At 44.6% G+C, this 13893-nt stretch overlaps 2 protein-coding genes and 1 long non-coding RNA gene across 13 annotated transcripts in view; 1 reads left to right on the top strand and 2 right to left on the bottom strand.

The window, feature by feature from the left end:
* YEATS2 (YEATS domain containing 2) overlaps positions 1-4636 on the bottom strand; it is a 50023-nt gene extending 45387 nt beyond the window's left edge. For 6 of the 8 annotated variants that reach the window (XR_008734402.1, XR_008734403.1, XM_027808805.2 and 3 more), the window contains exons 1-3: positions 3808-3925; positions 637-734; positions 437-529 (exon numbers count right to left, since the gene is read on the bottom strand). Coding sequence is in view for 6 of the 8 variants with exons in the window: in XM_027808805.2 (XP_027664606.1) it covers positions 437-529; positions 637-734; positions 3808-3907 (291 nt within the window). In the remaining 2 variants the exon portion in view is untranslated. Of the gene's footprint in view, positions 1-436; positions 530-636; positions 735-3807; positions 3926-4052; positions 4413-4493 lie in introns of those variants that run through there. The other 2 variants (XM_055723405.1, XM_055723406.1) reach the window with 2 other exon arrangements.
* Positions 4637-4842: 206 nt separating this feature from the next.
* LOC106631339 (uncharacterized) lies at positions 4843-10099 on the top strand. The gene is made up of 3 exons (XR_001334971.3): positions 4843-5235; positions 5477-5584; positions 6520-10099. It is a non-coding gene; the product is annotated as an uncharacterized LOC106631339 (long non-coding RNA).
* The window catches only part of KLHL24 (kelch like family member 24), a 30025-nt gene continuing 23170 nt past the window's right edge, over positions 7039-13893 (bottom strand). For all 4 annotated transcript variants that reach the window (XM_027808966.2, XM_055723443.1, XM_055723444.1 and 1 more), the window contains one exon: positions 7039-13613. In XM_027808966.2, the coding sequence (XP_027664767.1) occupies positions 13413-13613 (201 nt within the window). In that variant the 3' untranslated portion in view covers positions 7039-13412. The remainder of the gene's footprint in view (positions 13614-13893) is intronic.

Here is a 13893-nt window from a genome sequence, read left to right as displayed (position 1 = left end):
AGAAGTCTTGATTTTTAATTTTTATTTCCTGAGAGGTTCCAAAATCCATCTGCTTCCACTCTTTTCTTGCAAAATGGGAAACCATGTTCCCCACTTTTCATCGTTTTGCAAGGACAAACTGTGCAGTGTGTGAGAAGCAAGGTGCTCTCGTGCAAGAACTGATAAAAAAAAAAAAAAAGCACAGAGCATTTCAGAAACCAGAACTGAGGGCTGCTGAATGACTTTTCAACTGCTCCTTGAAGACTTTGCCAAGTACCTGAGGCCCAGCTGGTGATGCACAGGTGTCCTCTCCCACTGCCACCCCATTTGCAGATCGTATTCCACCATTTCAGAAAATCACATCTCAAAAACAAGTATCAGCTGAACAACCAGTGAACTACACATCGTCCTTTGAAAACGTTCCCTAAAATCTTATTACTCCCAAAGCAATTTTTACCTCTCCAGCTTTAAGGAGACCAGCAGATGCATAATAGTTAGCCACAATACAAGCACGCAGCTTATCCATCATCCTTCTTGCTTCAATCAGGCGCTACAAAAAGAAGAGATAACATATAGTAACGGGTAACCACTGCAGCAATCCCTCCAAACCCCAATACACCAGGACCTTGTGTATTTTTAAGAACAAAACCTTTTTACCTGATCTATAACTTCAATTTCATGTTCTTTACTCTTCATTTCGACGGCAAACTGTTCTTTTATAATTGTCTCAATCTTCTGCACAGCAACATCTCGAGCTGTACAAGGCCACACATGGAAAATAAAGAAGGAGGAAGTTTCATATTTCTATTTTTGAGGCTCTATTTGAAAGCATAAACATCACAAATCATCATGGAATGAGAAGTGTAGGGATAGTAAGTTCAGCACACACAAAAAAAGGGAAGGATCATCTTTCTGCAAAAGTAAGTAATTTGTCTTAACAAAAACCACATGTATCTTTAAAAGCTGGCTTATGCAGAGAGCTATTTTTTCCCTTTTTAGGTCTGAGATGACATATAACAGAAGATGGGAAGAACAGGACCAGTTTGTTTACTTCTGTCTCAGTAAAGCTGTAAACAGTAAAAGGAAAACTCTAAAGTACTATGGCCAAGTGCAGTTACTGCTGCGATTGCGCAGGAGTACACTGGAACGCTACGTACATTTTTCTGCTCTCTTTGGCCCGATTCATATCCAGGAAATTTACACCACATCATGCAGCAATAATAAGGCAAACTAGTACTTTATACGTTCAGCGCTGGCGTGAAGCGCAGCCTGCTCTGGAGCGCCTACAAGCCTTTTATTACCCACAAAGGAAACTACAGTATCGAAAGCTGGTCTACCTCTTACAAAACCCACTTCCAGCACAGCAGTCAAAAAATTTTAGCCCTTCAGTAGTTTATTGACCTCGGTAGAAAGCAAGTAGTTCAATATTTCAAACTGTGCAAATACATTATGGAAATTAGCAGCTAAGAACTAAATTGGCATCTCATTGTGTTTTTCTCGAACACGTATAAACACAGAAAGAACAATTCTTTTTGCTCTACACCTACTGTAGACTTTAATACTTCCCTTCCTTTATATCACCTCGATTATATCAAGGGGGTTCAAACAACATCTTTTTTATCAAGTTCTAAGCAAGAACTTGGAAAAGCAGGAATTGTACTTCTAGAAGAAAGCACGGAAAAGGTCCTCCAGCCTGTGTCAGAAGTACAGCGACCCCACTGCAAAGCAGATCAGAGAAACAGCCCGGGTGCCTCTGAAAAAGGTCTCACATTGTTTCTACATGGAATAGGAGGCAACAGCAGCAAGACTTTGTTTTGAGCTTCAGAGGAAGCATTTGTTTTACTGAAGGGTACATAGCTGTTTGAAGAGGTTTCTAATATCCCAATAGAAAGAATAAATAAATCAAAAGCAAGTCAAGACTTTGCTGCTATGCTCCAGCTAGCATACATAATCTTACCATCTGATCAGGTACCTGTAACAGGAGTAAGGCAGCTGATGCTTGTATATGCAACAGGGGTACCCTAAATATTTTTACTTATTTCTAGATACACGTGTGTACATATATGTATATTCTAGGACCAGAAATAGTTAAAGCCAACGTTAAAAAAGAATTACGGTTGAACCTGTGTGAGTAATGCAAATCTAAATACCAGAGGGATATAATTTTCCTCCAGCCATGAACACCATGCCTAGGAAATTCACATGTAAGGCTACACTTAAAATAAACCTGCACAGGTTAAGGTATGAGACACACAGTTCAGACAGGGACAACTGCATCTCTTCCCGAGACTGATGCTATGCAACACCAGCATTATGATAACTAAAGCACTTTAGGATTTGTGGTTCCATTACAGAGGCTTTTAAGAACACTTTATTTTTATATTTTTCCCAGCTTAGTGTCAACCACAGTCCCTAATTAAGATCGTGCTAGTGAAATTTGCATACTTAAGGAATTCTTGTATTGAAAGTCCAAGATCTTCCACAAGAGCAAGAAAGAAGCCAATTTGGAGGAGAAGACAAAGTTCACTTTGGCAAGGACAGTTTTGCAAGGCCCTGAGACTTTGCCTGCTAATTATTAAGCCCTTCTGAAAAGTTGCTTCAGAAGCAGATCAAAAATCTGTCTGCAGTCCCTGGGACACTCCACCACAGAGGGTGGCGACTTCTGGCAGCCAGGCAGGGCAGGCGGCTGGGAGTGGTGAGGCTCTTCTGCCACGGCCAGCTCCAGCACAGCTTCGCTGTCGGGGCCCCGAACCAACCTGGCAGACAGGACCTGCCCAGCAACACATTCAACTCAGAGTTCAGCCTCCTCAGACCTGTCCAGCTGTATGCCATTGTCCAAAGCATCACCCACAAAGCCATCATCTGTCCCTCTCCAACTGGCAGCGCTGGCATCCTGCTCTGTTCCTGGATCTTCTTCAGATCCCACAGCCAGCTTCGGTTTTCTCACCTCCCTGTTTGTCAGCTCCTCCCATCACGATTCTCTCACTAGCTGTGCTATGCCAAAAATCACTAGCCTACTCCCTGTCCCAGGGGCAAGAAGCTCTACTCTCATTTGCCCAGAGATGACTGCAACCTGTCCCTGGCACCCTGCCAACAGGCTGGTTCCCAAAGCAAGCATATCCAAGCGTGCCAAACACAAACCTACTCATCCAGCTACTCTCTACACTACACCTTCTTTATCCACCTTTCGTTCAGTCAAGTAGCTGCTCCTGCTCCTCCTCCTCCCTTGCATCTTTCAAAGCCCCTTCCTCCTCCCTAGCTGACCCCTTCTATGCTGCTCCCTTTCACTTTATCTGACTCCTCTTGCAAACATCTGTCACCTTCCGAGAGCCACTCTACCTACCGCAGGGTTGTGGACTTCTCTAATTCCTACTGCCGGGTCATGGATTGCTCCCCCTGCCATGCTGTGCTGCGACCTGTATCCCCCAAACTACCAGACAATCTTTCTGGAAACTGCAAAACAGATGCACAGTCAGGAGCACATCTCAGCATGGGTAACTGCTGGGAAGATGCACTGGCAAATAATACTTCAGCAAGCAACGGGAACCAAAGCACACGGCTGGGGCCCTGGAGGGCTCGTGCTCTAGCTGCTACCACGCACCAAAGCCTGCGTCCTCACACCTTACTTACGGTTCAGCTAGTGGGTTGGAACCGCACCGTGTATGACAATCACACGTTCGCTTGGTAATTCAGAGGTATCGCTAGCTCCCTTCGTCCGACCCCTCAGCTCCTACCCCGGCCCCTTCCCGCCCGGTCCGCAGGCAGCACGCACACCCCCAGCATTTCCAATCCCCCCCGGGAGACCCCTTCACTTCAGCCAGCTCCTACCTGACTGCTCGGCTGCTTTGTAACGCTTGTTGGGATGCACGACAGTGATCTCCTCGTAGTCGGGGTCCTTCTCCGCGATCACTCTCTTGATCCCAGACATGATCTCCCCACTGCTCCACTGAGAAGAAAAATAAAAAGCATTAAGGTCACCCACCGCGACCCCCCGGGCAGGCTCCCACCCCCGAGCCCGGGCAGGCCTGCGGCCGGGGCGCCGGACACCCCTCCCCCCGTCGCCACAGGTTAACCTGCAAAGCCCGGCACGGGGGCTTCAAGGGGCACCGCCCCGCCGAGGGTCCCCGCTGCCGGGCCGGGGTCTGCTGGGCGGCCCTGGGGGGTGCGGGGGGGGGGCTGGCCTCCCGCCCCTCCCGCGGCGGGCTCGGTCCCGCCCCGCCCCGCGGCCCCTCCGAGCCGGGGGGACGGCGCTTCGACCCCCTGCGCGCCCCGCCGGGCCGTGGGGCGGCAGCGGGAGCCGTGTGAGGTGAAGCCGAGGACGCGGCGCGCCAGGGGCCCGGGGGGCGGCGGGGCCGGTGTCGGGGCGCCCCCTCAGCGCGCTGGGGGCGGGGCCGGGCCCCCGCGCGGCCGGGCCCACGTGCGCGGCGGCGCCGCTCCCCTCCCCCCGCCGCGCACACAAAGCCGCCGCGGCCGCGCGCTCCTCCCCCCCCGCCCCCGCCCGCCCCGCCGCTCACCCGCGCTCCGCCGCGCGCCGCCCGGCCCCGCCGCCGCCGCCACCGGCCGCCCCCGCCCGCCGCCCCGCCCCGGGGCGCTCAGCGCCGGCCCCCGCCGCCCCGGCCCGCCACCACCGCCAGCAGCGCCGCCGCCGCCATGAGCGCAGGGCCGTGTGCCGGGCTGCCCGTCAGCCGCCGGGGCGGGGCCCGCGCAGGCGGACAGCGGCGAGGGGGCGGGGCGGGGCCGGCGGCCTCCCCGGGCGGGGGTCCCGCACCTGCTGCCGCGGGCAGGTGCCGGCGCGGCGGGGGCGGCGGCGCGGCGGGGCTCGGGGGGGGGGGGGGCGGGGATGCGGGGCCGTGGGGCCTCCCTCAGCGCGGCGGTGGCGGCGGGCGGCCGCCTCCCCTCAGCCCCGCGGTGAGCGACACCGAGAGGCTCCTGTGGGGGTATATTCATATATTGGCCGAGTCCTGACTTACTGGGTGGAACAACCGCATTGTTATTAGTCATAAAATTTGAGAAAGACGTTTCGAGACGGAAGATGTTCAGTGAAAGGCTGACAGTTCGCCAAAAAACCAACGAAGAGGCGAGGCCTGGGCTGAGGGAGGCGTGAGGTGCCAGCAGCCCGCCCGGGGGGACGGCGGCCCCCCGCCCACACAAGGCTGCTGAAGGGAGTTCCTGCCCTGATCTGACTAAAAATAGGCTTCAGGAAAATCTCGTACCGTACTTACTGCTTGCCGTGTCTCATAGTCCCTCAAATCTGAGGTAAACCTGCCCAAATCTGCGTAGTTAATACTGCAGCGGGGGTTCGGGTTTGGCCGGGCTGTAGCACCTGCCTGCGGCAGCCCCGCGGCCCATGCAGCGAGCTGCTAACCGGCAGAAATTAACATCCCGCTCAGAGGTGTACTTGCAGCTCATTTATGAGGCCACTAATTAGCAAGTGTATGCTGAATGTTCAAGGCTTAGCCCTTGAATTCCTTTATTTATTTATTTATTTATATTTCAGGACCACTACTACAACAGCTTTCCGACTTCTTACAAAGCAACAAACGTGAACTACAGCAAATCGATGGAGACTCTTGTACTCGCATTTGTATCATGCTCATCAGGAAAAGTATGTATGTAATGTAGTTCAATTTTATTTTCTTCCTCCTGCTATATGGAAAGAGGAAGAAAAGGCTGCTGTTGAAATATTGCTACCAGTTGACTACATTTAAGACACACCTTAAGGTGGGCTTCTAGTCCCTCAAAAATACTTCCATTGCTTTGCAGTCTGTGGATTCCGTCTCAGGCAACTTCCAGAAAAGTAAACTTCTGCAAGCATTGAACTTGGGTTGTAACTTACTTTTGGCACCACAGCAAGAGCCACTTGGTTGCTGTAAATAAGCCTGGCTGCAGTGTAGAACTGCAGCAGACACTGTTGGCTTGCCAAGTTTTATTTCGTGTTAGAAGGTATTTGAAAACCACAACATATCCCAATAGTACTGACATACACTCCCTCATCTCTGTGGGGGCAGGTTCAAAACTATTGAAACTAGTGCAGCTACTTCAGTCTTCTGCATCTCAAAACTGCAAAAAAACCCCATAAAGGATGTATCAGTATTATCGTGTCCATTTAAGTAGATTATATTAGAATGCAGAATTTCTGGCACTATTTCTACGAAAAGCTTCTTTTACACTTCTGTGTCAGAGACACAGAGTATATTGAGTTATCAGGGCCCCAGTGCCTTGGTCTTTATTTTTTGTGTATCCAGAACACCCCATGTCTGAATACATCACCAGGAATAGACTTGTGATATAGATTAGATCAACATGGGCTACAGTGCAAAGCTATGGAAGCTGTATTTGATTGCCACAATACCTACAAGAAATGTTTTTGGGAAGGTGGCAGGACTAGGATTACATGAAGGACAAGTTCCAAGTCTGAGATCCAGAATGCATGTTATAGGGAAGAGGAACACAGGAGTACAGATTAGTGTTCCACTAAAGATGGATTAATCTGTAAAAAAAAAAAAAAGGGTATTAAACCAAATGCTTTCTTCCTATCAGTTCAGCTGCAGGTGTACCTCTCCATCACAGTCTGAACCCTTACTCTGCCATCTGCAAGTGGAACCTTGAGACAGGCAAGTTCTAATTTTAAAATAAACTTTCTATAGGACTCCTTCCAACCTGTGTTGTTGCCAGTCACCTCCCTAGCATTGTTACCTTTTCCAGATCTCCCATGCTGGTTTTGTCTTCCAAGTCTGCTCATCACAACACCCAGGACTAACCAGTATTTCACATCCCACCCCCTGGCTGTATCATTTTTCTCTTTTAAGTTTACTCTTCTGCACGGCCTCCAGCTTGCCTTTATTCACATCAATACTAAGTTCCATGAGGAGGACAGAAAGATGACCAGGGAAAACACCTAGACTGGGAGAGAGAAGGATGGACTGACTGACAGATATGGAGACTGCAAAGCGGCAGAACTGAAGTGAAATGAACCAGAAAAAACAGGAAGGAGTTTCCTCCTTGCACCACCAAGCCCCACCCTGGAACTTCTCATAACCTAAATAAAACACAGCGAACTATTGAAAAGGCAAATGTTTATTAGGTACACTGAACTTTAAAAAACTTTTGTAGAATTATGCAAGAAATAGATTTAAATATAACAGGTGTTATTGCAATTGTGCTACATTACAAAATCACTTTTCTACTGTCAGCACAATCCGAAGACCTTAATGTTATATGCGAGATAATGTAACATTGAGTCTGGCACACTGTAAGTGGTCTGCACTTTATTTGTTCAAATGTCATTTGTGCTGCACCAGGTTTTTCTTGAAGACAAGATGAGCTCTTCACGCAACTATGCCTTTTATGTTTCTGTAAATAAAGGAACTGGCAAGGAATAACATGAACTGCTGTTTTCCTCAGCAAAAAAGGAAAATCAAAACATGATTTCAAGTGAAGATAAAATATCATAGGAGTAACAGTTCAGGAGGTAAACTCTCTTTCCACAGCCAAATAGCTCCTACAATCCGACTCCAAATTGCTACAGGTGCTCCAAAAGGAGAATGACTCATAGGTCCAGCATTTACACAGATGAAGTTAGTAATAGTACATTACATTCAAGTCTCTTGATTTGCTTATTGCCATGCTGCACCATATCACTGCTTCATATTATGTATATTGAACAAGAGGTTCATGACTGACAAGTCAGAGCATTCAGAAATATTGCAGAAGCTATTGACTAAAACACAAGACTGTACATGTTATGGACAAGAAGTCAAAGACTGAACTCAAATCCTTCGTCACCAAGGAGTGCTGGAAACAAAACATAGGAGAAAACCAAGTACCAATTTCCCTAGATTAAATCTGCCATAGCACTGCAATAATGGAAGCATTCTAGGCATATTCTAAACAAGAGGTTTAACTATTCTAATTAATGAATGGCAAGATTTGTTTCTCTTAGAAGCGCATCAACAGTCTAGACAGCAAGACCGATCCTAATAACGATAAACTGGGAGAAGTAATCCAAGCTCTTTTTCACAATAGATAAAAATATAGGTAAATTCAAGGCACAGGCATTTTCAGAATTAACACACATTTTCTTTGGAACTAATAATACAAAGTAAGCCATAATTACATGCTGTACACAGGGGCTCTTATGTGCATTACTTGTAACAGCACTACCAGAAAATGATCACAAAATTACTCACACGCGCAGATGTGCGCACAATAAACATGAGCATAGACTGGAGCACTACATTAGGAAAAAAAAAAGAGAAATGTTCCTGTAAATAAGAGTTCTTAGTAACGTTATCAGGATGATACACTTTGAGTAACATGAACTTATGTGTAACATTAGTTATGGAAGACTGCTGACGCAAGGCCAGCATGCAGAGAACCTGTGATTCACACATCTGGTTTGGGGTTGGCAGGAGGCTGCTTACTGTTTTGTGGCAATGTGCATAGCACTGACACAATCATCATAAACTGACAGTCAGATCCATTTTTATTAATGCCACCTGAAATAATTCAACACTGAGAAAACTTGCGCGCTGGATGTATTTAAAAAGAAATTACTGCTTGGCCCCCAACCAGACAGCAAACGTCTGCTTAAAAATCTCATCTAATCTTGTAGACTCCTTTTCTATGTTGCTCAGGTTTTTTTTAACCAGGCACAACAAACCATTTCATTTGTGCTTTCTTGTGTGCACAAGACTACATTCAGATGAAAATACTCATTTTGCCTCACAGTGATCAAGTCTTGTGAGTTTCTTAACGCTCTTGAATTGGCTTTTGCCATCTTCAATGGTAGAAAAAGCCCCACATATGCTTGCCCGGATGGGCAATTCCGAAATACAAATCTTTGGCTTTCTTGAACGCTGCCACTAGAAGACTGTGACCATATAGGCATCTTTATCACTCAGCTCAGTTCACCAAGTTGACAAATGCGAAATATTTTTACCAGCTGAGTTTCAACACCTGGAATTGGAAACTTATGAGCATCCAGAACATCTTGGTTTAGGCGAGCCCAGCCAAACACACAAACCCCAAAGGCAGTGTGTTTCCTCCTGGTATCTCTCACCTTGCACCAATGAGTTTCTCTCATCTCTCTCTTTGGAGCTGGACTAAGTTCACAGCTCTGCCTAGCTGCCAGGGGTGACTGTTCCAGCACACCACCGTGCCTTGGGCTGAAGGGGAACATGAAATCACAGGGAGTGGGATTGCTTCTTGTTTTGTCCTTGCAGTTCAAATAAAACAAAAACATGCTAAATTGAGTAACTATCTAAGATAATGTGGTAAACTCAACTTTTGAGGAAGAAGCTGGAGCAGTCAGCAGTGTCCTTACTCTGAAGCACAAGCGACCAAAGCTTCCTCTGAACTGCTGTCAAGGTGAGCACCTCCTCTCCCTGCATCGTCAGCCTCTCTCAAAAATGTGCAGTATTAAAAATACCATTTAAAAAGCTTGACTAAATTATGATAAGGTTTCATATCAACATAATCTGCATTAAAGACACCTGTGCTTCAGAGAATAGGAACAAAAGCAATCTTTGATGAGAACTGCATTGGTGCCAATTAAAATAAGAAAGTAACTACAACTCTGGACCCTTGGTGCCAAAAGCAGAAAGCACAGTGCCCAATCCTCAAAATGCATACCAGGCACATAGTGTAACAGGAATCATCTGATGGTAAAAATGGAAGAGATTCCACAAAATATGCCTACTTAAGCATTACCAAGAAGGGAGCCTACAGGCGAAACAATGATTACCAGGCAAAGTTACATGCTCGATGGCTGCAAAATAAGGGAATGCATGGTATGTCTAAAAGCGGCAGGCTATGAGCTCTGCTGTAATGCAGGACTGATGTTACCTATTCAGAACCTTCTCGAAGTCAGGCTGCAAAAAGCATTGACTTTCTTTTCAATTAACATCATATTGCTAAGAACAGAAGGATGTAATTCATGAAGTGGACATTAAAATTGAGAGGAAAACATTTACCCTTATTTAAGACTGAAATACTTGATTTCTCTAATTATCTATTTAGTGGGGTGAAACATTAGACAACTCTTAAAATTTTTTTTTTTAGGTGTGACTTGAGATACTTGAGCCCTCTTGCCATGTATGGTTAGACTGAAGTTACATCTTTGTGCAGAGGTACCAAACCTATTATGATGTTTTTTTCCATCATAAAAAAACATTTATGATAGAAATCTTTTGATTATACTAGATGACATAGTTTTCTCTCCTGAGACAAAAAGACCCCAGCTTGCTGCTCAAGCCCATAAACTAGAAGCAGCCAGATTGCACATAAACTACAAGCGTAATAGTGAGAGTTTAAATCTTTGAACTCATCTATACCTAAGTGAAATGCATCGGAGAACAGGTGGCTCAGCAGTGCTACTTCCAAATTAATGCATCCTTCTAGAAAAACGGTAAGTTTTCGTTAAGCCAAAGTCGAATTGTTCTTTTCTAGTACATCTAAAAATAATTTTCTAACAGAGCAGGCCATAAGTGCAAATTATTTACAGTTAACAAACAAAAAGAATTTCACTGCTTGTTTTAGGGAAATCATTGCATGAGTAACTGCCATTTTAGCAATGCTCCACACATGTAACTGTTCAGCATTGAATATAGGTTCTCAAGAATTGTAAGCAGAAGTTTTCTTCTACATCTACATTTCTGCATTTGCTGGTTCATTAAACACTGTCATTTTCAAAATAATAGGTAACAGTACATACATTGTTAAGAAAAGACAACTAAACTATAAAATGAATTTTCAAAACCACAGAAAGCAGTATCTTGTTATTTACAGAGTAGTGCAGTATTATGAACAGGTTAAAAGATATCTATACATAAACAACATTGTTCTACAGAATAAAGAATGTTTAAAACCAGTTTAGCATGACAATCAACATTAGAAGTCTCAATACAAGCAAGAAGGAAATCAAAGGAAAGGAGAACGTTTTTCAAATTGCACCTCTAATTAAGTGCTCCTATCATTTTTTACATTTTCATTTACAATGATGGCACTAGTTACATACAGTGTTAGTATACAGTATCAGTTACTGGGCAATTATCATTGCTATCAATGGACCTTATTCACAGGTACTGAAATTACCTTTTTAAAGTAACACTTGGTGAGCAGAAACACAAGGAACTTAGAAAAGGATTAATTTATCTGACTCATTTGTCTTACGTTACCAAGGGACTTAATCTTTTTTAGGGCAATGTGAATGTACATGCTCAGGGACCAACTTCCTAATTACATCACTGATACACAGAAATTTGTATTTTATCAGTATTTTTAACATATACAAAGCAGTGTTTGGTATTCAGTCAGAACCTGAAATTTGTGTCCTTTCCTGAGGTTACAAGTTAATGCATCACAAAGTGCAGCTCCCAGTGCTCTTTAAAAGTCATGACCATATCTTATGGAAAATGCTGACTCCCAGTTTGGCATGGCTTCACTGAGGGTCAGAATTTCCATCTCATAAAGAAATACTCTGGGAAAACAGATGAAGAAAGTCCAGCGGAACAATGTTCCAGAGATGGTGCTTGTTTTCACCCTCCTGAGCAAGCATGGAGACCAGAAGCCTGAGGCCAGGGCTGTCTCTGCAGGGGCCTTATGTTTTGGGTTTTTTTTTCCCCTGCCCTGGCACTGACCAACTTCCTTACTGGCTGCTGTCCTCAGAATTCCTTTGAAGGGCAGTTCCTGAGGTTTTTGGCGATTAACAGGAAATTGGTACACAGACAATCCTATTCATTCTCCAACTCTCAAGTGCTACTTCAGTTTTTACGAACTTGTGCCTCAACTATGCAACTGTGTACTGGAAATAAAGAGTTCTAGTACAGAAATCTAGGAAGGACTTAAAAAAAATACGTTTACTTAAAAAAGGGGGGAAAAAAAAAAAAAGATGAGGGGACAGGACAATAAAATACAGGCCCCTTCTAGGCTTCAAAACTATCCAGAACATGTTATGTGGGAGTTACCTCATATGGCTACATGGATAGGTCCACAGTTTTTTTTCTGGTGATAGGAAGGAACTTTCCAGAACTACTTTATCTGTGGCCAAGCAGCTTATACAGTAGTTTAACTGTGCTAAAGTAAGTGATTGTCTGAAGAAAAGCCAAGAAATACTTGGCAGGTACCCTGCCATCTCTGCAGACAAGATATCTGAAAGACCAATTTATAAGCTGTAAGCTGCAACCCAAGTCCCCACCTCTATCATCAGGTAATTTATCATGGGATTCAGAAAAGCAGAAGAATCCAGAATTCATCATCCCTTATTTCTTGAACAGTTTAGAGATACTTTGCAGCGAGCAAAGAGTGAACCCAGTAATTTTCAGACTTCAGCCATACTATTGAAAAAGTTAAAAACTAGGATCCAAAATTTGCTTCACACCCTGACGGGTCTATGCAGTGTGATGTAAATTAAAAAAATACTAAGCTTTGCAGTCCACTCAAATGCATTAGTCTGCCTTCTTCCCATGTGGTCTGCAGGGCAGCTGAGATCCAGCTTTAAAGAAGTGAGATAGTATGAGTGCGTACACGTGGCACTTGGGGACATGGTTCAGTGGTGGACTTGGCAGTGTGAGGTTTACCGTTGCACTCTACGATCTTAAAGGTCTTTCCCAACCCAATGATTCTATGATTCTACGCCTACAGCCCAGTGGTCACTAGTTTTCCATGTCACGGAGCCTTGTACTTCTGATGAACATTCAGCAACACTATGAATAAGGTCCATAGTGTTAAGGCACACAATCGTCACTGCAGCGTGTCGCAGTGGCTCACTGAACAACCAGTTTCTCCTTCAGAAAAAAAGCATTCCTCAGATTCTAGTATTTGTCCTATGCAGTTTGGGTTTTTTGGTTGGTTTTTGTTTGTTTGGGTGGCTTTGTTTTTGTTTTTTTTTTTAAATTCCAAACCATGCATAATCCAACATAAAATCTACTTGGTTAAGCCAAGCAATCTGCTTGTAAGAATGCTGTGCATATGAATTATATAAGTTTTTTTTAATTTTAGTTTGTTATCCTAGATGATTCTCTGGAATTTACTTGCCTATGTATTTTTCCAATTAGCAGAACCTGAAACACCTTGCAGATACCGCTTCTTAGGACACAGGCACAAATGCCTGTGAAGGCACTTTCTCCTAAAAGCTTCCAAGAATTTAATTACTAATCACATACAGGAAAAACTTGCTGAACACCAGTACAATGTACTACTACTGCTCTTGTATCAGAGCCCACAGCAGATACAACTGAACTCTGGTTACTGGATAGATTTGTAGACTTGTTTTGTAAGTTAAATTAACCCTTTTTCTAAAGGCACAGGATATAATTTTCGTATGACACTTAGGCAGGGAAAGGGCATTTTCCCATTTCAGGAATCTTTAAAAAGCCTGTCTTGCAGCAGACCACTGGATTCATTCATGCCATCATCTTCTTTTTTCAAGAAAATTACAGTTTAAAGCCTTTTTCATTAAATCTATGAATCGTCACACAGCCATGATATGATACTGGCCTGGGCATGGCTGCTACTCCTGTGATAATGCCCGTTGCAGGGTCATAACAAAGAATAGTGTCTGTGGCTTCACCATTTTCTCGTCTTCCACCAAGGATATAGATTTTTCCGTTACACACAGACATGCCACAATTCTCCTGTTTCAAAATACACAAAGGAATACATGATTAATGAAAAAACAAGACCTCAAATCCTGCTTGTCTACCCCAGTGCAGGAGGAGAGCATTGTGACTACCGTTTGTTAACAGACTGGCCTATACTCTCCTGAAAGGGCCAATGCAGAAAGCACAATAGTTGGGGAAAGCAGCAGCACAATCCTACGGAAAAATCCTACAGAAAGAACTACTTCAGGTCTAAGCCTTCAGTACGCAGCTCAGACAAGGCATACAATGGAATACAACAGAATACAGCCGAACA

Source organism: Falco cherrug, chromosome 11, assembly GCF_023634085.1.
Source record: "Falco cherrug isolate bFalChe1 chromosome 11, bFalChe1.pri, whole genome shotgun sequence".
NCBI classification, from domain to species: domain Eukaryota; kingdom Metazoa; phylum Chordata; class Aves; order Falconiformes; family Falconidae; genus Falco; species Falco cherrug.
The sequence above is the reverse complement of the archived record's forward strand: the minus strand, read 5'-3'. Positions and strand labels throughout refer to the sequence as shown.